General features: G+C 55.2%; 1 protein-coding gene across 1 annotated transcript in view; it reads right to left on the bottom strand.

The window, feature by feature from the left end:
* Window positions 1-12873: 12873 nt before the first annotated feature.
* Window positions 12874-21953, bottom strand: part of CMIP (c-Maf inducing protein) — a 237850-nt gene continuing 228770 nt past the window's right edge. Inside the window, exons 15-21 of the mRNA XM_060083738.1 lie at window positions 20338-20454; window positions 18816-18956; window positions 17962-18009; window positions 16778-16924; window positions 15830-15935; window positions 14686-14756; window positions 12874-13049 (exon numbers count right to left, since the gene is read on the bottom strand). Of these exons, the coding sequence (XP_059939721.1) occupies window positions 12996-13049; window positions 14686-14756; window positions 15830-15935; window positions 16778-16924; window positions 17962-18009; window positions 18816-18956; window positions 20338-20454 (684 nt within the window). The 3' untranslated portion in view covers window positions 12874-12995. The remainder of the gene's footprint in view (window positions 13050-14685; window positions 14757-15829; window positions 15936-16777; window positions 16925-17961; window positions 18010-18815; window positions 18957-20337; window positions 20455-21953) is intronic.

The following is a 21953-nucleotide window of genomic DNA, read 5'->3' as shown; positions in this document are numbered from 1 at the left end:
CTCACTCAGACAACTGGAATGTAAAGCATGTGGGCCATGGCTTCTTTCAGTTATCAGTGCTTTCAAGGTTCAGTGTATACATTTTTGCTCAATGAATGAATGAATGGGTGACTGAATGAATGAAAGGCTATGGGAAGCAAAGGAAAGGTGCTCTCCTGGTGGGATGACGGGCTGCAGGAGGGCGGACCTGGGTCTGTTATGGGATCCACATCTAAGAAGGGAGACTATGGCCTGGCTGCCCAGAGACACACTTGCTCGTCTCAACATCAAGATTCCAGTCTCACTGTCCAACCCCTGACAGTGGACGTAGGTCAGATGCCCACTGCCCCTTGGTTCATCGGCAGAGCTCCTTTCCTGTCTTCACATCAGAGTTTTTCATTCATTCATTTGTTTATGCCACAGAAATGCATGGTTATGATCTGTCTTTTTCTTGTAAATGAATATACTTTTCTTTAAAAAAAAAAAATCAAAATAGACAGATGCTTGCTTTCCAGGGTGACTTGAGGCCAGACCCTCAAACCTGGCAGCTCTGGACATCAGTTCTGCAGGAGGTCCCCCGCAGGGGGTCCAGCCTTTCCTGCGTGGGGTCCCTCATGGGGGGCTCTGAAACAGAGGGAAGGAGGCGGGGCACAACCTTTAAAAGAATAACATAGCCCAAGGACATGACATATTTGGTTCTAATCAGTTTAGGTCCAAGATGGCAGTCCACTTCCAGTGGACCTTGAGCCTCATTATGCACTCATTGTGACACATCAGCTAAATGACACACCCACAGGTGCCATGACAGTTCCAAGGCTGACCATAAAGGTCCAAAAGTGGGCGATAGCCCAATTCCTGGAAATCTCCACCCTTTCCCCCAAAATAGCTGGAATACTCCTCCCACCCATTAGCCTATGAAATTACCCACCCCCATAAAAACTGACAATCCCATACCCTGGGACCGCCCTCGCCTTATGAGATGGCCCACACTCTGTCTGTGGAGTGTGTTTCTCTCTAAATAAATCCACTTCTTACCTATCACTTTTGTCTCTCACTGAATTCTTTCTGCAATGAGACACCAAGAATCTGAGCTTCATTAAGTCCTGAGACCAGGTGTGTGATCTCAGGTAAAAAGACGTGGGTTCAAGTCCCCATCTGAGGGGACTTCCCTGGTGGTCTAGGGAAGACCCAACACCCCCAATGCAGGGGGCCTGGGTTCGATCCCTGGTCAGAGAACTAGAACCCACATGCTGCAACTAAGAGTTCACATGCTGCAATTAAAGATCCCACATGCTGCAACTAAGACCCGACGCAGCCAAACAAATAAATAAATAAATATTTTTAAAAAAAAGTCCCAATCTGAGATGCACGGTTTCAGCTCTGGGGTGGCCTTGAAACTGAGCAGCACCCTGTGGGGCTCTCCCAGGTACAAGCCCTATCTGTGTCCCCTGTTTCTCGTTTGTAGGAAGTAGGCTTTATTCAGCCTCCTTGACCTTCTCTGAGTTCCAAAGGGCAGATCCAAACAGTTGCTAATCAGGGAAGGGAAGGAACACAGAAACAAGGGAGGAGCAATCAAGAAACAATAGTGCCGCCTTGTGGCAGGGTCCTCCTCAAGGAATATACATAACAATATCTTTGAGTTCTTCTGCAGGAACTTAGGCCCCATCCAGGTGGAGGATGGTAACTTCAGGCTGAGCACAGGATTCCTGAAGCACCGCCCTGTTACCTCACCACCAACCAATCAGATGAAAGTCACACACCCCGCAGCCCTCACACCAAATTTTGCCTATTAAAAACTTCCCCCCTTCATGGACTTCTCTGGTGGCGCAGTGGTTAGGAATCCCCCTGCCAATGCAGGGGACATGGGTTCGAGAGCCCTGGTCCGAGAAGATCCCACATGCCATGGAGCTACTCCTCGCAGCTAGAGGAAGCCCACGCACAGCAACGAAGACCCAACACAGCCCCAAATAAATACATAAATAAGTTTATTTAGGAAAAAAACTTCTCCCCCCAGACCATATGGAATTTTGTTTTCTTTTTTTTTCTTAAATATTTATTCATTTATTTGGCTGCGCCAGGTCTTAGTTGCGGCATGTGGGCTCTTATTTGCAGCATGAGAGATCTAGTCCCCCGACCAGGGATCGAACCCGTGTCCCCTGCATTGGGAGCATGGAGTTCTTAACCACTTGAGCACCAGGGAAGTCCCAGGATTTCAGGGGTTTTGACCATGAGCCACCCGTTCTCCTTGCTTGGCCCTGCGCTAAACTTGTCTCTGCTCCAAACTCCACCGTTTTGGTTTGTTTGCCCTCACTGTACATCGGGCACGTGAACCTGTAACAGCCCCTCAATTCACACCATCTCAGTAGAAACCATTTATGGGTGTGTAAGTGCGGGCTCCCGCCCTGTCCCCTTGCTGCTCTCCCCACCTCCCACCGAGCTGCCACTGCCCCTGCTCCTGGTTTATGGAAATTCTGGAACCATGCTGTCCACACAAGAGCCACTGGCCACATATGGCTGCTACTGGGCACTTGAACATGATTGGTCCTGACTGAGATGCCCCGGAAGGGCAAATTACACACTGGGTTTCAAAGACTTTGTATTAAAAAAAAAAAAAAAAAAAAAGGGGCCTCCCTGGTGGCGCAGTGGTTGAGAGTCCGCCTGCCGATGCAGGGGATGCGGGTTCGTGCCCCGGTCTGGGAGGATCCCATATGCCGCGGAGCGGCTGGGCCCGTGAGCCATGGCCGCTGGGCCTGCGCATCCAGAGCCTGTGCTCCGCAACGGGAGAGGCCACAACAGTGAGAGGCCCACATACCGCAAAAAGGAAAAAAAAAAAAAAAAAAAAGGAATGTAAAATATCTCAATAATTTATTTTTTCCAATAATTTTTATATTGATTGCAGGTTGAAATGCTTGGGCATGTTAGGGTAAGAGATATATATTATTAAAATGAATGTCGCCTGTGTTTCCTTTAACTTTTAAAAATGTGGCTATGAGAACACTTTACATGTGTGGCTCGTATTCTATTTCTCTAGGACGGCACTAGTCTTGAACAGCCACCCACCAGGGGACACAGCCCCCAACCCCATGGCCGTGGTGGACACCACCGGAACTCCAGGCCTGTGAGGGGCTTAAGATGCATGGCTGCTATCCACAAAAAAACCCACCTCCCACCCCAGCAAATCCCCTGTAGCCAGTGGGTGGGGGAAGCCCCAGACAGGAGCTGCTGTTGAGACCAAGCAGGACCCTGTGGGGCTCCTGGACACAGAAGCCTTTCTGTGTCCCCTGTTTCTTGTTTGTAGGTCAAGGGATACACATAACAACATCTTTGAGCTCTTTACAGAACTAAAACCCCCAACAAATGGAAGATGCTAGCATTCTTCATTCCAGGGAAGATCACAGTTTGATAACCTCATCAAGAAGCTCATCAAGAGACCACCTGAGGCCAGATCAAAGGAACCAGAAAAGCTCATCAGGAGCTTTTCTGAGACCAGATTAAAGGAGTGCAGGCCCTGCACACACCTTGATCCTTATCAGCAACTCTGCCCTTGAGCCATTGCTCTAAAACTCCTCACCAAATCCTCCCGGGTTGGGACACACAGTTTTTCAGGGCACGAGCTCACTGTATCCCCCTTTGCCTGGCAAAGCAATAAAGCTATTCTTTTCTACTTCATCCAAAACTGTCTCTGAGATTCGATTCGGCACCGGTTGCACAGAGGCCGAGTTTTCGGCAACATCATGAGGGGTAAGTTGTGCCCAGCAAGCTGCTAAGGTTCCAGAACCCCATTACTTGAACCTCCCTTCCCACTGGATCTGACAGCCCCTTCCCCTCCCTGGCAAATCAGAGAGGAGACACAGCCCGGTGTTTCAGGGGTGTTCAGCTCCTTGGCCCTACCTTTACATCAGAGGAAAAACAGCCAAGATGTCTGTCACCAGGAGCTTGGTGGAGACCTTCCAGCCCGTCCTCAGCCTCCTGCTTCTTTGATGACCACAAGTGCTCTGGGGAAGGTTTCATTTCCAGAGGTGACTCTGAAAGGCAGGTTTCAATACACTGATGAGTGGATCAGGGAGCAGGTGGATTTCATCTCCCTGACAAATCTGGGAGAAGCTAGCCCAGGCTTGCCTTATTCAGCATTACCGTGGAACAAGAGGGAAAGTCAGCCTGAAGGTTTTCAAGGCCCCATCCATATCTGGATAGAGTACACTGAAAAATAAAGCCAAGTCACCTATCCTGCCATGTACAGCTGTGCAGGTTGGGCACTGTACAAGGGTGCCGCATTTAGAAGGTTGTATGTTTATTACATAAACTTGAATATTTACTATGACAAATTTCCAGCAGGTGGCAGTAGAGAGTTTTGAGGAGGCGACACAACCATTCACCAAGAGGCTTCACAAGGATGGACAAGTACGGCTCTGATAGGAGATGTGACGGTGGCACCGGCACCCCTTACGCTCCCCAGCCCAGACACAGCAGAGAGGAGCAGCAGCCACCTTGTCATTTAAAAAATTCCGTTTTGATGTCGCTTAAGAAAAAACGGATGCAAAATTCAAATGAAAGAAACCACTTTAAAGTGGCATTTCGAACATTCACAGTGTTGCACAATCACCACCTCTATCGACCTCCAAAAATTTTTCATCACTGTCGGGCTGCACCCCGCAGGCCTGTAAGGCCTGCACTTGCCCAGCTTTAAGACGGAAGAAAGAGCCCAGAGTCGGCAACAGAGACATCAAAGGTTTAATGGATGGGGGAACTTACATGTCTGAAGCAAGGTCCTGGAGCAAGGTCCCACCGAGCAACACCCCACCGTGTGTGGCTTCTGGTGGGCAGGACACGGTGGCAGGCTTTGCTCCTGGGGGCCAGGGGAGGTTACCAGTTACAGGAGAAGTGACCTCAGGTGGGCTCATTAGTTACCAGGGAAACCAGCAGAGGGACACGAGGTGAGGCCCCTCACTGGCCCTTTGATAAAAACAATCACCAGCTGGGGCTCGGGGCAATTACACATAGGAAGGTCAGTCAGGTGAGTAGGGTATGGGGAAGCAGGCCCTGGTCCGGCAGGGGTTGGACAGAAAGCAACAGAACAGCCACCTTGAGTGGCCTGACCATACACTCAACCCCAAATAAAACCCCATATCCATTAAGCAGTCACTCCCCAGCCACTGGTAAACACCAATCTGCTTTCTCCCTATAGAGATTTGCCTATTCTATTATTTCATATAAATGGAATCATACAATATGTGGTCTTTTGTGTCTGGCTTATTTAACTTAGCATAAGGTTCTGAAGATTCATCCATGCTGGAGTATGTATCAGTGCTTCATTCCTTTTCATGGATGGATAAGAGTCCATTGTCTATATATACCATGTTTATTTATCTGTTCATCTACGGATGGGCATTTGGATTGTTTCCACCTGCTGCCACTTTTATAAAGTTGATGTGGGGCTTTCTCTGGTGGTCCAGTGGTTAAGACTCCATGCGTCCAATGCAGAGGGCGTGGGTTCCATCCCTACTCGGGGGAACTAAGATCCCACATGCTGTGTGGCCAAACAAAACAAAACAAAACAAAACAGTTGACGTGTAATGAATGCAGTAAATCACACGAATCTTAAGTGTCGAGCTCCACGAGTGTGTAAACATCTGTGTATCAAGATGTAGCGCATTTTCAGCACCCCAGAAGATTCTCTCCTACCTTCCTCATCAATAACAACCCCTACCTTGCAGAGATAACCACTACTGTGACCTCTATAACCACAGATGATTTGTGCTTCTTCATGAACTTTATATAAATGGAATCACACAGCAAACCCTCATTTGTGTCCGGCTCCTTTCACACAAAATAACGTCTGTCCAATTCGTTCACGCCATTGTGTGTATCTGTTGGATCTTTTTCTCTTTTTCGGCAGAATCTCCTCATATGGACATGTCACCATCTATTTATTCTTCCTCCTGTTGATGGAGGCATTTGCGTCGTCCGCTGTATGTCTGTTCCACAGTTAGTTTATTCATTCTCCTGTTAGTGGACATTTGGGCTGTCTCCACTTTGGGCTATTATGAATAACACTGCTATAAACATTCTTGTTTGTGTCTTCGGTGGACACGTGAGCTCGGCTCTCTCAGGCGTCTACCCAGGAGCAGGGCTGCGTGGTCCCAGGGTCAGCAGATGTTTAGCTTTAGTAGATACGCTTCCCAAAGCGGTAGAACCAATTTCTACTCCTGCCAGCAAAGTCTGAGAGCTTCTCTCAGCCGCCACTCCCACCTCTGAAAATGGGTGCAAGCTGATTCTGGGGGCCCCTGTCGCAGAGCTCTTCCAGCTCGGCTGAGAGGCACTTGGGTTGCTGAGGTTGGGACAGGAATACCCGGTGCCCTGGTACCCTTGGGAGGGGTTTCCCAGCCTGTCGTGGAGACGCTCCCCTCCATCCTGTCCCTCTGTCCCCTGGCACGGTCAGTCATTGTCTTAGTTTGGGCCTCCCCAGAAGCAGGCTCTGCGATAACTATTCCAGCCAAGGTAGCTTATTTGGGAAGTGGTCCCAGGAACCACGAATGGGACCATGGGAAAGTGAGCGGAGAAGGGCAGGAAGTCCTAACCAGCAAGTCAGCCGGGGGGCAGCTGGAGATTAATCCCAGGGAAGGACTCCAGGAATCAGGGAAGAAAAGGAGCCTTGGAGGTCTCCGGCCTCACCAGGAGCCAGAGAGCAGGGGCATTTACACACCAGCTCCCCCTGCCACGAGGGCTGCTGCCAGGCAGAGGTGCAATTCTGGGCCTCACAAAGCCTCAGGGAATAAGCCAAGAAACCGAACTTCACCCTTCACTCCTCGCTGGCCCTCCTTCCATACCTATCACCACGTTCTACAGTTTTACTCCTCAGCTTCTCTTGAATTTGTTTCTCCACGTGGTCCAAGCCACAGCCTCAGCCCCATCCACTCACCAGTCAGCAGTGGAGAGATCTTCCCATAATGCCTGGGTCATAAGCTTGCTTTGATCCCCAGCTCCCTGCGTGACCTTGACCAAGAGACCCAGCCTGTTCTGGCCTCCACTTCTGCATGTGTCAAGAGGGATCATGTTAGCACCTGCCTCATAGTCTTGCCAGGAGGAGTAAATGAGTTCAGACCTATAAAACCCTGTTACCATGCCTGGCGTGTAGTAGGTGCTGCATACATGCTTTGTCAGTAAATGGATAAGATAATTGCAACGTCCTTACAATCATTCATAGCCCTTGGGGTAAATCCCAGACTTCGATGAATAAGTATGACTAACGAGACACTGGCTGGTCTCACCCCACACCTTCCCACTGTGATATGCTGAGTGGTGGCCCCAGAAGGTACCTGCACCTGGAAACAGTGACCAGGAACTTATATGGAAAAAGAGTCTTCTTCGTAGATCACATAATCATGCTAAGGATCTGGCCATGAGATCATCCTGGATCATCCAGGTGGGCCCTAAATCCAATGTCAAATGTCCTTACAATAGAAAGGCGGAGGGATTGTGAGCTGGAGAAAAGGAGGAACCACATGAAACAGAGGCAGAGATGGGAGTGATGCAGCTGCCAGTCAGGAACGCCGGTAGCCACCAGAAGCTGGAAGGGAAAAGGAAATTTTTCTCCTCTACGGTCTTCAGAGGGAGCAGTGGAAGCGTGAAGCCCTAACCACTGGACCACCAGGGAATTGCCCCTGCCGACATCTTGATTTTGGACTTCTGGTGTCCAGAAACAGAATACATTTCTGTGTTTTTAGCCACCGGGTTTGTGGTACTTTTTGTGGCAGCCCTGGAAAACGGATGCACTCTGTGTTTTAGGGCTGCTGTGAAAAAACCCCACAAACTGGGGGGCTTAAAATAACAGAAGTGTATTCTTTCACAGTTCTGGGGGCCAGAAAACCAAATTCAAGGTGTTGGCAGGGTTGGTTTTTTCTGAGGGCTGTGAGGGAGAGTCTGTTCCCGGCCTCTCTCCCGGCTTCTGGTGGCTTGCCGGCCTGCCCTCATCTTCACATGGCCTTCTGCCTGTGTGCCTGTCTCTTCAGATCAATTTCCTGCTGTGCATGTCTGCTTCTGTGACCAAATTCCCCCCCCCCACCTTTTTTTTTTTGCGATACGTGGGCCTTTCAATGTTGTGGCCTCTCCCGTTGCAGAGCACAGGCTCCGGACGTGCAGGCTCAGCGGCCATGGCTCACGGGCCCAGCCGCTCCGCGGCATGTGGGATCTTCCCGGACCGGGGCACGAACCCGTGTCCCCTGCATTGGCAGGCGGATTCTCAACCACTGCGTCACCAGGGAAGCCCCCAAATTTGCCCTTTTTACAAGGACACCAGCCATACTGGATTAGGGCCCACCCTAATGACCTCATTTTAACTTGAATACTCTGTAAAGACTTTATTTCCAAATAAGGCCACACTCTCAGGTACTAAGGACTTCAACATCTCTCTTTTAAGAGACACAATTCATCTCCAACGATAACACCCCCCGCCCTGCCCCCATGCCCACCATGCTTTCCATCTGCAGGTCCCAACACAGATCCCGCTCCTGTCTGTCGCCACGTCTTTGCACACTCCCCTTTCCTCTCTGATGATGTGACAAACATCCTCATTCTTCAGTCAACAATACCACCTCCTCCAGGAAGCGTGCCACCCCCCCCCGACTCCCAAAGCCTGGGTTAGCTGCCACCCTCCATGCCCACCATAGCTTCCTGTCGTAGCATCTGTCACACAATATCAGGGCTGCCTGACTGCCAGCATGTGCCAGGTCACTGGGGCCCTGGAGGGTGAGGACCATGTCTCGTGCTTCTTCTAGCATGTTTTCTAGAACGTGCTAGCACCTGCTCGAAGCAGGTGTTCAATAAGGAATAGTTGAATGCATGAATGAATGAGGCCAGGCCCTTTTCCAAGGCTCTCTGACCCCTTTCCCGGCTGGCCTTTAGAGAAACTTCTAGCAGTCTGTCAGACACAAATGACAACCAGGTTCCCATGTGGTACAACTCCAGGGAGTACCATTCACACTGTAGTCTAAGTGACTGGAGGACAGCTCATTCTAAAGTAGGCACTGTTTGAGTGTGGCAACCTGGAGAATTGCATCAGGCTGGCCTGCGGACCACAGAGCTCAGATCCCATTAACCCAGTGGCCACTCTCTTGGGAGTGCTTCTCCCAGCCCCCATTTCAGGATCTACCCTGAAAATTCCTGATGAACATCCCTCCCCAGCTCAAGGACCTAGCGCTCCACTGGGCTCTCACTGGGCCCCTCACCATCAGCTGTGGGGGGAGAGGGAGAGGGGGGAAGTTGCACGTGTGTTACAGGAGGAACAGGTAGGGTCCTGGCATGAAACAGAAGACCCACTCTGGTGGGTTCTGGAAAGTACGTGAGGAAGGGCTAGCTCTGGAGGGGCGGTGCCGGCTAGGTAATTGACAAGGGACGCTGAGGTCCCGGAACGTACAACAGGGGGCTCTTACCACGTGCAGGTCAGCAGGGTGAGAGGAGGACGCGGTGTAACTCAGTTTCTGTAGGAGGAGGTCGAGTTGGCAACCTTCTGGTTCAGGGAGTGGGCGGGGTCAAGGGACGTGAGGCACGTGAGGCACGTGAGGCACGTGGTGGGTGGGGTTAAGGGATGTGAGGCACGTGGGGTGGGCGGGGTCAATGGGGCGTGAGGCACGTGGGGTGGGCGGGGGTTAATGGACGTGAGGCACGTGGGGTGGGCGGGGCTAAGAAATGTGAGGCACCTGAAGCTTGCAGCCCGCAGGTCCTTCCAGGCCAAGGCTGAGGGTGGGGGTGAGGGCTGTGCTCAGAGCTGGAACTGTGGAGGGCGGCTGCTGGGGGAGGGGAGGGCGGGGGGGTACCTGAGCTCACAGAGGTAGGCCGATTCTGCAAGAAAAGCATGGGGGGAGAAAACGCCCTGATTCTCTCTTCCCGCGTCCCTGCCTTTCTGCCAGGTAGCCAGCATTCTCCAGGCTCAGCCGGAGGAGCCCAGGTGACAGGGTGGGGAGGAGGGCTGAGGACAGTGCCTGCAGGGTCCTACCTTTTCCATCTGGCAGTGATGAGCGCCTGCTGAGCCAGGCCCTCCTCTGCTGGGTGGGAAGAATCAGAGACGGCAGGTTGCGGGGCCTCACAGCCCCGTGTCTCGGCCCGCAGCTGGCTGTCGTGAAGCCAGTGCCATCTGGCCTGAGGACCGGAGCTCCTGGAGCTCGCCCGCCAGCCCTGCAAGTCTAGGGCCCTCCTTGTTCTCACGCAGGGCACCTGGCTTCCCTGAGTGGCCGGAGTCACTGGGTCAGCTGACAGGCCGCACACCTGAGGGATGTAGAGGCCTCGGGGAGTGAGGAGGCCAGGGGAGGGGGAGGTGTACGGAGAGGCACGGAGGTAGCGGGGGTGGGAAGAGGGTGTGGGGTTATCAGGGGGCGTAGAGGGGGTTACACCAGTTGTCCTTGGGAGAGGGATGAGGGGCCTGGCTGGAAGGGCTGGGCAGGGGGCGGATGGAGGTGCAGAGGGAGGAGACTCAGCAACCTAGCAGCAGTGGGCTGGCCGTGGGGCAGGGTGGAGGTGAAAGTTACGTTTCTTCTTATCTGGGGGAGGAGCCAGCTGGCTGGCTGGCGTCTAGGCGCTGGACCTCAGGGAGCCCGTCACAGACCAGAGGCATCCACGTCAGCCAGAGCTTCTCAGAAATGCAGGGTCTTGGTGCCCACCCAGACCCTGGGGATCAGAACCCGCGTTTTCTGGAGACTCTCACTGGACTAGAGCTTCTGTGACGCCCTACCGCACAGCAGTCTAGGTGGACGGCCGGGTTCTACCCTGGGGTGACTCTTCCCTCTCCCCCGGGGACACTAGGCCCCATCTGGAGACATGTTCAGTTGTTACAACTGCAGTGGGCGGTGGAGGGGTACTCCTGGCATCTAGTGGGTCAGGGCTGGCGGGGGCCTGCTCAACATCCTTTGATGCCCACGGCGGCCTCACAACAAAGGAAGATCTGCCCCCTAACGCGCCGCGGTGAGGAGTCCTGGACACTTGGAGAGGGTGTCCGGGCTCTGCCGTGAGCCCCCGACTCTCGGCCTAGGTATCGTCCCTTCCCATCCCCCGGGGAGGCCCCTTCAAAGCCACACAGAAAGGCCAGATGTCAATGAGTCACTTACAGTTTATTTTTGCCTGAAAGTATTTCACATCTCTGAACACAGCTACGTGACAGTAGTATTAACCATCAGGAAAAGCAACGGTGCGAAGGGGAAAGGTGGCATGTCTCGGCTCTTCTTTTTTTTTTTTTTTTTTCCTTTTAAAGTTTTTTTTTTTATGCTTCTGCTTCTTCCTGCACCAGAGTGCTGTAAAGTACGGGACCGGAGGGGAGCGAATAAAACCAAACAACAGAAAACAACAACAACAAAAAAAAACACGGAACGGAACACACTCACACGCACACACGAAATCAAACCTGGCACGGAAAATGAATTAAGACTGAAACCCAATTTCTTTTTTTTTCCCTTTTTTAAAAAAATGAGGGCATAGTCGGGGGGTAATAAAGTCTACCTAGCAAAGTATAAAACGACAAAAGCATGGTTTCCATTGAATAAGATTAAATATATATAAAACAATTACATTGACTGGGGGTTAGGTCTGGAGGTGCTGAAGGGGGGCTGTGTTTGTGCTAAACCAACAGAAGAAGGGGCTTGGGGGAGAGGGGACCCCAAGTAAACCATGAGGGCTGTTTTGTACAGTGAGGGCTTGTTTATAAACGAAACCGAGGTTGGTGTGTCTTCGGGGCCGGTGTGGGGACAGAGGGGGCAGGAGGGGCGTCTGCGCTGCAGTGGTCACATTCGTGGGCGGGGTGGGCAGTCAGGCTGGTGGAGGCGACGTCTCTCTTCTCCCAAGAGACCATGCAGAGAGGCGGGCATGCATGAGGGGACCGTGGGAGGCACAGGACGGCGGGGAGGCCACAGGTCGCAGAGCCTCAGCGGGGACGGGGGCAGCAGAGGCCACCGCAGATGGGAGAGCTCTGGGGGAGGGGGAGGGGCAGCTCTCCTGCGGGACGGACGGGAGGACAGGTTAGCACCCTCCCCCTCCAAATGTGTAAAAGGGGGCCGAGAGAAAGCTGGGGCCGTAGAGGAGCAAGACGACAATGTGGGGACCCCACTTCTCCTCCCCCAGCTGACCTCCACCCTGTGAGGAAACTGGAGACTTCTGGGATCGAAACGCATGGTGGCGTGGCGGGCAGAGGGATGGACGGACGGACCGACATGAGAGCTTTAGCACAGAGAATCCATTACGAAAAAGCAATTAATTTTCCAAGGAGGTTCTTTTTTTTTTTTTTTTTTCTGTCTGTTTGTTTCCTTTAAAAAAATAACAAGAATACTACCACTACCCTGACAGCTGACTGGTTTGTACAGTACTACACGCCAGGGGCGGCGGGCGGCGGGCGGGCGGGAGGGCGGGTCAAAGACTTCATAAATAAGAAGCAGGTCCCAGACCTGCAATTTGTCAACATTTCTTAAATAGGCGCATTATTTAAATCTTATGTACAACAAGAATCACTTTGCATAGCAATGGCGAGGACACAGGACGGGTGTGGGTGTGATGACGTGACCGGGTCTTGTCCCATGGCGACAACGGCGGGGCGAGTTCTCGGCAGGGCCTCGGAGGGAGAAAGCATCCTTCCTCGGCCTCCAGGCCCGTCGGGGTTGCGAGACGGTGGCATCAGAGTTGACTCTTCCCACATGGCATTGAACACAGAGGCAAAGAAAATCCACAAAGGGTCCCCCCTCCCCAAGTGCCCCCATCCCCACCCTCTCCCCGACCCGCTGCCGCTCCTCTGGTTGCTACAAAGTCCGTTTTAGATCAGGTCAAGGTTTCCGATTATGAAGCTAAAAGAATTAGGTGGGGGCTGGGCGTGCTTACGGACCCCCTCCCCACCCCCTCCCCCCTCCGCCCTCCGCCCCCAGAAAGACTCCCCCGTCTATCTCACAGCCAGGACGCGGGGTGGGACCCCGAGACCCGCTGCTCTACAGCTATTAGTCAAGAGTTGCGTGTCGCAGTTGCAAACTCCTTCCTGCCGAGCGGGAGCTTCACCAGGCTTCCGTGTAGCGGACATCCACCTCCTTCAGGTTGGGAAGCTTGGCCTGGGGGGAGCAAGAAGGATCCAGTCCCTTCCAGAACCTGGTGGTGCACGCCCCCACCCCTGGAGGCTGGCGTTCCCACTGTGCCCTCCCCACTTTGTCACCATCGGGGGCTCCCGAGCCCAGAGCTGGGGAACCTCCGGGAGAACCAAGTAGGCGGCATGTGCCTCCACAGAAAGCAGGCGATAGCTTCTGGGGAGTCCACGTTCCCACCCCACAGAGGCTTCGGATCACTGGCTCTGGGGGCAGGAAACCCAGGATGTGAGCCCCCCGCCACTGTCACTTGCAGGCCACCTGCCCTTGGGTAGATCCCTGGCCTCCGGGAGCCGGCTTCCTCATCTGTGGAGGGAATCCGAGTCCAGTCCCTGGCTCACAGGACGGGGCGAGGGACTGGATACCAAACGCAGGGCAAACCCAGAGCACCCGGTCCGAGACAGTGCCTGTGCCCTCAGGGCTGTCAGGAGTCCGGCGGGGAGAATGGAGAGGGATCCATAAGCTGCAGGTTCCTGGCGGGTGGGTGGAGGTCCTTCCCACTTAGGCTCCCCGACGTGGATCTGTGGCCGGACTACAGGATCCCACCTGCTACTCCTCAGAGCGGCTTCCTGCCCCCCATCGCTGCCACCCATACGCGTTTGTGCTCTGCCTTCTTTTATCAACAGTTGACTTTTTCTTTACAAGCCTTTGCTGTACAGCCTTTGCTGCTAACTGGTCTCCTGCCTTTACTTCCCGCCTCCCCAGCTTCCTGGGCACTGGCCTGCCCGGCAGACTCACTTTAACCACTTCTTTCTGTGCAGGCTCTTCCGCCCCAATGAATGGAGCTGGCGGTCCCCTCCCTGCTGGCCCGAGCCCCGTCCTGCTTCAGTCTGCTGCGCGTGTCTGTCTGCCGGGGACTGAGCTCCCTCCTGGGCAGGGGTGAGCCCGCTGCACCTCGGTGTCCCTGTCCCCAGCGCAAGCCTGCCACACAGAAGGTGTCTGGAGGCTTGGCCAGTGAATGGGCCCCCGGCTGCAGGTCTGGCTGAGCTGGAGGGGAAGCTGAGCAGGGGAGGCCCTGCTGGAGGTGGGCTTCCAGGGCGCCCAGGGTCCAGCACGCTCCTGGCCCAGCCCTGGGAAGGGTGCTGGCTCTGCGGCGGAGCCCACTCCTCCGGGCCCAGGATGAGGGGGCGGCAGGAGCCTGCTGAAGGCCCAGCCCCTCCAGCCCTGACGAGACATGCGTTTTTACAAAAATGTGCCCACCTTCCACCACCCAGATCCTCTTTCCTTGATTTTAAGTTGCCAACCTAGCCCAGCCTGCTGGTCCTGGGTCTCACCTGTGTGACTGCACCAGCCCTGCAGACCTTCTCCATGGTGCCTACCCCTTGCTTGTACTCTCCCTCAAAAATCCTGCTTTCCACATAACAGCCAGAACAAGCTTTTAAAAGCAGAACTCAGCACCCTGCTTAGAGCCTCTGAAAGCTTTCTCCTGAGCTTGGATGAGATCCAGAGTCCTTCCGTGACCTGCGAGGGCTTATTCGGTCTGGCTCCAGTCTCTTCTCTCACTTTCTAGTCACGTTGGCTACAAAGTCGGTTCGTACCAACCCTTTCTGCCTCAGGACCTTTGCACTTGCAAAGGAAGGAAGGAAGGAGGGAAGAAAGGGATTACCTTCAGGTCTTCGTAGGTGTCCGCCGAGAGCTTGGTGCTGTTCATGTTTAAGCTGCAGAGACTCTTCATGGCTGTCCAGGGACAGACAGACAGACACAGTCATTAGGTCAGTGGGACCCCACAAGGGGCAGTTGCAGGTACAGGATGGAAAAGCTGGGGGTGGACTGAGTTGCTGAGGCCTCTGGTTAGGAGACGGGGTCGGGGAGGTGGGGTTTCAGAGGCACAGCCCGGGACCACTACGTACAGAAGGTCTATTTCAGGCAGGAGCTGATCTGAATTGGGCCCACGTTCTCCTCCTGCCCTCTGAGCCTCTCTCCCTTCTGGTCCCTCTGTCATGTCCCTCCACTGCCTGTACCCCAAATGTCCCCAGGACTTGCCTGCCGCACTGCAGACAGTGGACCCCGCTGTGACTCTAAACCTCATCCTCTCTGCCCTCTGTTACCCCGTCACCTGCCCCCAGCCACTCCCAAGCCACCCAGAATGTGCCGACGACCTTGCAGGAGTCATGCCCACTGCCCAGCATGCCTCCCCCTCGGTCAATTCCTACGTATGTGTCTCTCACCCCCAGATCCAGTCACCTCCCTGGGAAGCCTTCCTGGATTCCTCCCAGCTGAGGCCCGGGGCCTCTCATCTAAACCAGTGGACCTGGAAATGGGAAATGCAGATTCCCAGGCTCAACATCACCCAAGATTGGAGTTTAGTAGATTAGGGTCAGGGTACAGAAATCGACAGTTCTAGGTGCCTCGAGTATTTTGTGGCTCCTTCTACTAGGGCGGTGCTTTTCAAACTTTAATGTGCCTGAGAATCACCCAGCACTTTGTTACAGTGCAGTTTCTGAGTCAGCAGGTCTGGGGCAGGGCCCGATAATCTGCATTTGTAACCAACTCCCGGGTGAAGGCTGTGGCTGTGGCTGGGGCTGGGGCTGCAGCTGCTGCGGCGGGTCAGGGGAGCACGGTCGCCCTCAGGGGCTGTGACAGCGTCGGGAGGGCACAGGCTGGGCCTCACTCATTCTTCCTTTTTCCTCTGGAGTATCAGCTCCACGAGGGCAGGGGTATTTCCGCCTGGCATGGAGAAGGAGCTCCGGGGGCACACAGCACGGTGCGTGAATGGAGCAAGGCATGAAGGGACGGATGGACGGACTCACAGCTGAGGGCCAGCAAGCCGGCGTCGGTGACGGGCGTCTCGCACAGGTTCAGCACCTGGAGCATCGTGAGGTGTTCCGACAGGAGCCGCAGGCCGGCGTCTCCAAACTGTGGGGCAGAGACCTTCTCAGCCTGGACACCGACGCTGGCCTCCCCGGGGCACCCGGGGCGATGACCCCGAGGCAGGGGCAGCGGTGGAGCAAGGAGACAGGACAAAGCCCAGGCCCGGGGCCCATGGCCTCCACGCCTCAAGGCCTGGGCCACTCTCGCTTCTCTCCAGAGACTCCAGTGCCCGGACCGGGTTCACATCCAGCTTCTGCTGGTGCCGTGGACCAGACAAGGGCCCCCCTGGAGTCGGTGTTGCCATCTGTCAAGGGTGCCTTTGAACTCAGTGACTCGTGGCTACTAGCGGGAGCCGAGGTGGCCCTTCCCTGGGCGGGACAGCGGGACAGCAGGGCAGCCGCCCGGGTTCTCCCCTGCGAGACGAGGGTGTCGGCAGGGCCTGCACCTCACAGTGGAGCGGAGACCACACGCGCTGGTACGTGTTTAACAGCCCAGTCGGTACGAAGCACGGGCAGCGAGCACTGTGCGCTGTGGTCATTATTACGAGGAGGAGACCCAGCAGCCGCCTGCACGCCCCCTGGGCAGGGGTGTGAAACCTGGGTCACGTGTCAGCTGTGCCAGCCATGTCCCTGCTCTGGGCCTTGGCCACTCCAACTGTGGGACGGGCCACTGGGCTTCACGAGGGGCTAAACCTTCTCTGGCCTGGGACCCCCTGGGGGACGTGGGCGCTGTGCCGTGGAGGGGGCGTGGTGATCAAGCGACTGGACCCGTGGGTTCTGGGCAGAAAGCCAGCCATGGAGGAGGGTGCGGGGCAGGTCTGGGGCAGGCGTGCACAGTGGGCACGGAGGAGGGGGCAGGGGGCAGGGGGCAGGGCAGGCCGTATGTACCTGAGTGGACCACAGGTTTAGCTGCTTGAGAGAAGGCAGTTTGATGAGGTGCTCAGCGCAGGCACTGGTTACGTTGGTGAAGGCCAAACTGAGGTTCTCCAGGTTTCCGAAGGAGCCAGAGCTCAGCAAACGAGCCAAGTCAGCATCCTGCAGATGGGACGGGCAGGCGGGGTCTCAGGAGGCCTGGGGCTGCCAGTAGCTCCCCGAGGCCCTGAGCCTCCCCTCCCCAGCCCCACAGAAAGCTGTGGCGGGGAGGAGAGCCTGGTCCAGTGGCTTGGGACAAGACGGGGTGTCAGGGAGGGCACGGCTGCCTCCACGTCTCCGTGGTGGCAGCTGCCTAGCTGGAGAAAGCCCTCGGAGCTGTGACTCACAGCCTGAGTCACCAGTGGGGTGTTCCGAGGCCACGTCCCTCCCACAGGCGTGTGCGTGCATGGGTGTCCGACCGTCTCCCTTTCCCAGGCGGGAGCTTGCGGCTCTTTCCCACCCGCAAACACGGAGGCCCTTTCAAGGAGTATGTGAGCACTAGATTCTGAGGTCATTGAGGGTCCCTTCCATTTTTGTGATAGAATCCTTGAGTTTTAGCTGCCAACTGGCTGCCCTGGATTAAGGCTAATCTCCCAGCTAGGTGGGGCCACGTGCTAAACCTGGACAACGTGTCCCGCAGAACTTCCAGGAAGGTCCTTAAAGGGAAGGGGTGTGTTCCTCTTTGCCTCTTCTTCCTTCCTCCTGGCGTGAATGGAGATAAGATGGCTGGAGCTTGAGCAGCCAGTTTGGACTATGAGGTGGAAGCTATGTGCCAAGGACAGTGGGGCGGCAGGATAGAAGGAACTAAGATCCCTGAAGACCTTGTAAAACGGGGACGGAAAGAGGCACCAACCTGATAGGCTTCTTGCCATAAAATGAACTATCAGCACAATTTATCTGGTACGTGAATCCTCAACGTATCTGAGCTATTATTGTCAGCATTATGAATAACTGGCAACATATTAACATTAATATCAACAATAATCTTTAACATAATGTTTGGTTTCCTGCAACCCAGTTCCCTCCTAGGCAGGGAAGTACCACAGGGTCCCTGTTCACCTCCTCCCATCACCTCCAGCAGACACTGTCTGCTGTTCCCCACCAGGGAGGATAACCCGCTTCTTCCCTCCCAGCCCCGCAGGAGAATGAAACCAACTCACTGTGGACTTGGAGGGCAGTGTTAGCCTGGTGGGCCCGCCTTTCCTTTGCTGCAACAGAAGTCAGACTGGTTACGACCCGCTTTTCCCTGAGCCCTCACCTGGTACCCGCGCCTCTAGTAACACCTCTCACGGCACTGTTTGTATTTCTTGGTAGTGGCAGGCGACATGGTGGTCTTTGTCTCAGGGGCAGACCCCGAGGCCAGGTCTGAGAGCAGGTGGTTTATCAGAGAGGCGATCCCAAGAAACCCCAGCAGGGGAGCGGGGAACTGAGACCACAAAGGCCCCTAAAGGAAGAGTCTGTGATCACCCCGGCTACCCCTGGGCCTCTGGGAAATGGTGGCAAAGTCACATCTCACAGAGAGACCCCACCTCTCCTGCCAGTCACTGGTTGCGAGCTGCTCCAGGAGACCAGGGGGCGTGAATTCTCCACCCCTTCTGTCCTGCTGCGCCCGTGGACAGAGAAGGCCCTTTGGCCAGGAGGTACGGGTGCTGGCATTCGGAAATCAAGCCCCGTGCCCTGAAATGAAGGGCCTCAGGGAAGTGGGGGAGGGAGGGAGGAGGGGCACAGACAGCCACTGCCAGGCTTGGCTTGGAGGGTACATAGGATGTGGCCGTGACCAGGCCCATATGGGCTGTTTGACTTTGGGCCACAGACTCAGCCTCTCTGATCGTCTGGAAAGTGGCGGGTGGCAATCTCGACCTCTCTGGGTCTGGAGGAGGAGTCAGTGAGGTGGAGGCCCGCACAGGGGCCACGGACCCTGGGCTCTGCCCTGCTCACTGCAGCCACGCTCTCGCTGCTGGGCAGGGGAGCCCCGGAGCCAGCCGGGCAGCCGGGCAGCCGGGTGCGGACTCACCAGCTCCTTGAGCTCCCGCTGCCGGTCACACAGCTGCTCATACATGCGCTTCCCCACGCTCGTGCTCTCCAGGGTCGAGATGATCTGCAGCTGCGTGTCGTTGTTGTCGATGATGTTGTATTCCAGCATCAAGCACAGGATCTGCCAAGAGCCGGGAGGCGAGTTACCGCCAGCCCGAGACTCTGGGCGGGGTGGTCCTCGAAGGCGCGGAGGCCTGAACCCTCAGCCTGTCCCAAGAGGAGCCCCTCACGCCTCGGGAGGCGGCCAAGCTCGGCACACCCACGCGTTCCCAGGTGTTGTTCTCTCCCCACTCTCTGCACTTCCGGCTGTGCGATGCTGGGGGGATAGCCTGCCCCAGTGTGCCCTCTGTGTAACGGGAACATTGGTGCACACACACTCAGCGCATGGGAGCTCCTGGTTAACGCTTGTGGGCACGATGCACGCCGGGCCCGTATGGCCTGGTAGAGCCCGAAAGACACCTCTTTCTATCCCTTGCTTTTCCACGGAAAGCTCTGGGAATCAAACTCTTTGATGCTCTCCCTGCTGAGAGGTGAAGTCTAATTCCCATCCCCTTGACTATGGGTCTGGCCTCGGTGACTCACTTCTTTTTTCCTTAAAAAACATTATTTATTTATTTATTTATTTGACTGCACTGGGTCTTAGTTGTGGCACGCCAATCTTCAGTTGCGGCATGCGTGTGGGATCTAGTTCCCTGACCAGGGATTGAACCCATGACCCCTGCATTGGGCGCGTGGAGTCTTAACCACTGGACCACCAGGGAAGCCCCGGGGACCGACTTCTCATGGCCAGAAAGTGGCAGAAGTGATGCCGCCTGACTTCTGAGGCTGAGTCAGGAAAAGAGATATAGCTTCTGCCAGGTCTCTTTGGACAGTGGCTCTGGAAGCCCCAGGCTTCTGGGGACTTTGGGGGAGACAGAGGTGACATGAGTGCCCGGGGCTGGTGTGTGCTCCTCGGTGAGTGGGAAGGCTACGACCAAGGCTGCTGTGTGGACGGCGGCCTGGCAGCCCCAGCTGCTCCAGCCTCTGCTGGTTGAGTCCCCTCAGGCCAGCGCCAGACACGTGAGGGAAGCAGCCTTGGGAGGACCTAGCCCCCCCCATCTGACTGCGACCCCATGAGACACTCAGAGTGAGAAGTGGTCAGCTGAGCCTAGTCAAGCCAAGATCCATAAGCAAATAAATGAGCATTTTTGTTTGAAGCCCCCATTTGGGGGTGGTCTGTTCTGCAGCGACAGACAAATGGAACAGAAACCTGCCCGATCGATCCCTTGGACCCACGTGGATCAAAAGTGAAATTAAAATGAAATTAGCAGATGGTTTGATGAAGGTCTCCCGCTCCCGCTAAGCTCAGGAGGGCTGGGGCTGTGCCTGCCTCGTCTGCTGCCGTGTCCCCAGCTCTTGTAATAACTTGGGGCTCCTAGAAGCTCCTAGAAGGTGCTCCATCAACAAGGATGGAGTCCTGGGAGAGTTGGCAACCTTACCAGGGACTTGGGCCAGCTCCTTACCTCCACCATGGTCTGGTTCCCCCTCAGCGCCAGAAGCATGCAGGGTCCCAGCTTGTTTTCTGCCAGGGAGAGCAGGAATTTTTTGGTCTTGTAACAGGAGCCCATGAGGATGTGCACCTGTGAGGAGAGATGGGCCAGGTGAAGAGCAGTGACCGCCGTGGACTGTGGCCACGGTGCCTGCCTTCTGCATGCTGCAGGGATCGTGAGACCAGAAGACACTGATCAGACACACCCCACACCCAGTCTGGAGACACTGCATCTGAAACGATCACCAGACTCTCCCCGGGGGATCCAAAGGACCCCTCCCTGACACCGGCTCCCATGTGGATGAACCTCGAGGACACTGTGCTGCGTGAAGTAAGCCGGTCACAGGAGGACATATCCTGTAGGGTCCCACTCGTGGGAGGGATCTAGGGTCCGACTACAGAGGCAGAAAGGAGAAGCGGGGGTGGGGTGGGGTGTCGGGGCTGGGGGAGGGTGTGGGGAGTTAGTGTTTATAGCAGGGACAGTTTCAGTTTGGGAAGATGGAAGTTTGGAGATGGATGGTGGTGGTGACTGCAGAACACTGTTGGTGCACTTGATGCTACAGAACGGTACACTTAAAAGTGGTTCAGGTGGGCAGAAATTAACACAACATTGTAAATCAACTATACTTCAATAAAAATATTTTTTAAAATGGTTAAGGTGGTAAGGTTTATGCTATATATGTTTTACCTCTGCTCCGTACACACACACAAAAGCCCCCTCTCCCGTCCCCCTCGGGACTCTGCCGACATCTGGCCCTCTGGGCCTTGGCACTGTCAAACCTGGTGGAAACGTCTCGGCAGCCCCTGCTCAGGGGGCACAGGCCCACCCTTCACACGCAGGGCAGGGAACAGTACAGGGAGCCCTGTCTCCCCTTCCCAAGCCCCCTGTGAGTCCCAAAGGTATTCTGAGTGGTCGCCTGCCCCAGAAACCCAAGAATTGGCAAATTCTGCTCCATCTGGGGTTATCTGCAGGGCGGCCATTAAGAAAAGTGTGTTTCTTTCTGGTGCATCTGGAGATGGGTGCCCAAGGGCAAGGGTCCCCAACCAACAGCTGGGAGGCCCAAACACCTGGTGTGCTCTCCCCCTGACTTCACATTAGAGCCAATGCCCTTCTGCGGTTGGAAACGGCAGCCTAGTCAAGGGGACCTCATCCGTGCCATGTGTCTCCATGGAAACGACGCATCACCATCCAGGGGCTGCCTGCTTCCTTCCCCACGTATATTCTTTTCTGCTCCATCACCAACAACCCTGGCATACAAATGCAATCTCTCAGGCTGGGGAGCTGCCAGCTCCCTGACTTCTCTCTCTCACAGTCCCCGCACCAAGGGGCGGGGGGGGGGGGGACCACGGGGCGTTGCCATGGTGAAGCTGTGACATCAGAGCAGAGAAGCCTGTGAGAGGTGGTGCAGGAAGGCAAGGCCAGCATTTCCAGGACACACAGGGCACTCAAAGGGGACACGTCAGGCAGCAGGCGAGGAGTGGAGAGCAAGTGCGTAAGGAAAGGAACCTAAAAATAAGCCCCTTTCCAGAGAGGATCCAGAGGCAGTGCTGGGGTCTGTCGTCACTGCGCAAACACTGCCAAGTTCACTG

Source organism: Mesoplodon densirostris, chromosome 19 (genome assembly GCF_025265405.1).
Source record: "Mesoplodon densirostris isolate mMesDen1 chromosome 19, mMesDen1 primary haplotype, whole genome shotgun sequence".
Taxonomy (NCBI): Eukaryota; Metazoa; Chordata; class Mammalia; order Artiodactyla; family Ziphiidae; genus Mesoplodon; species Mesoplodon densirostris.
This window is presented reverse-complemented; position numbering and strand designations above follow the sequence as displayed.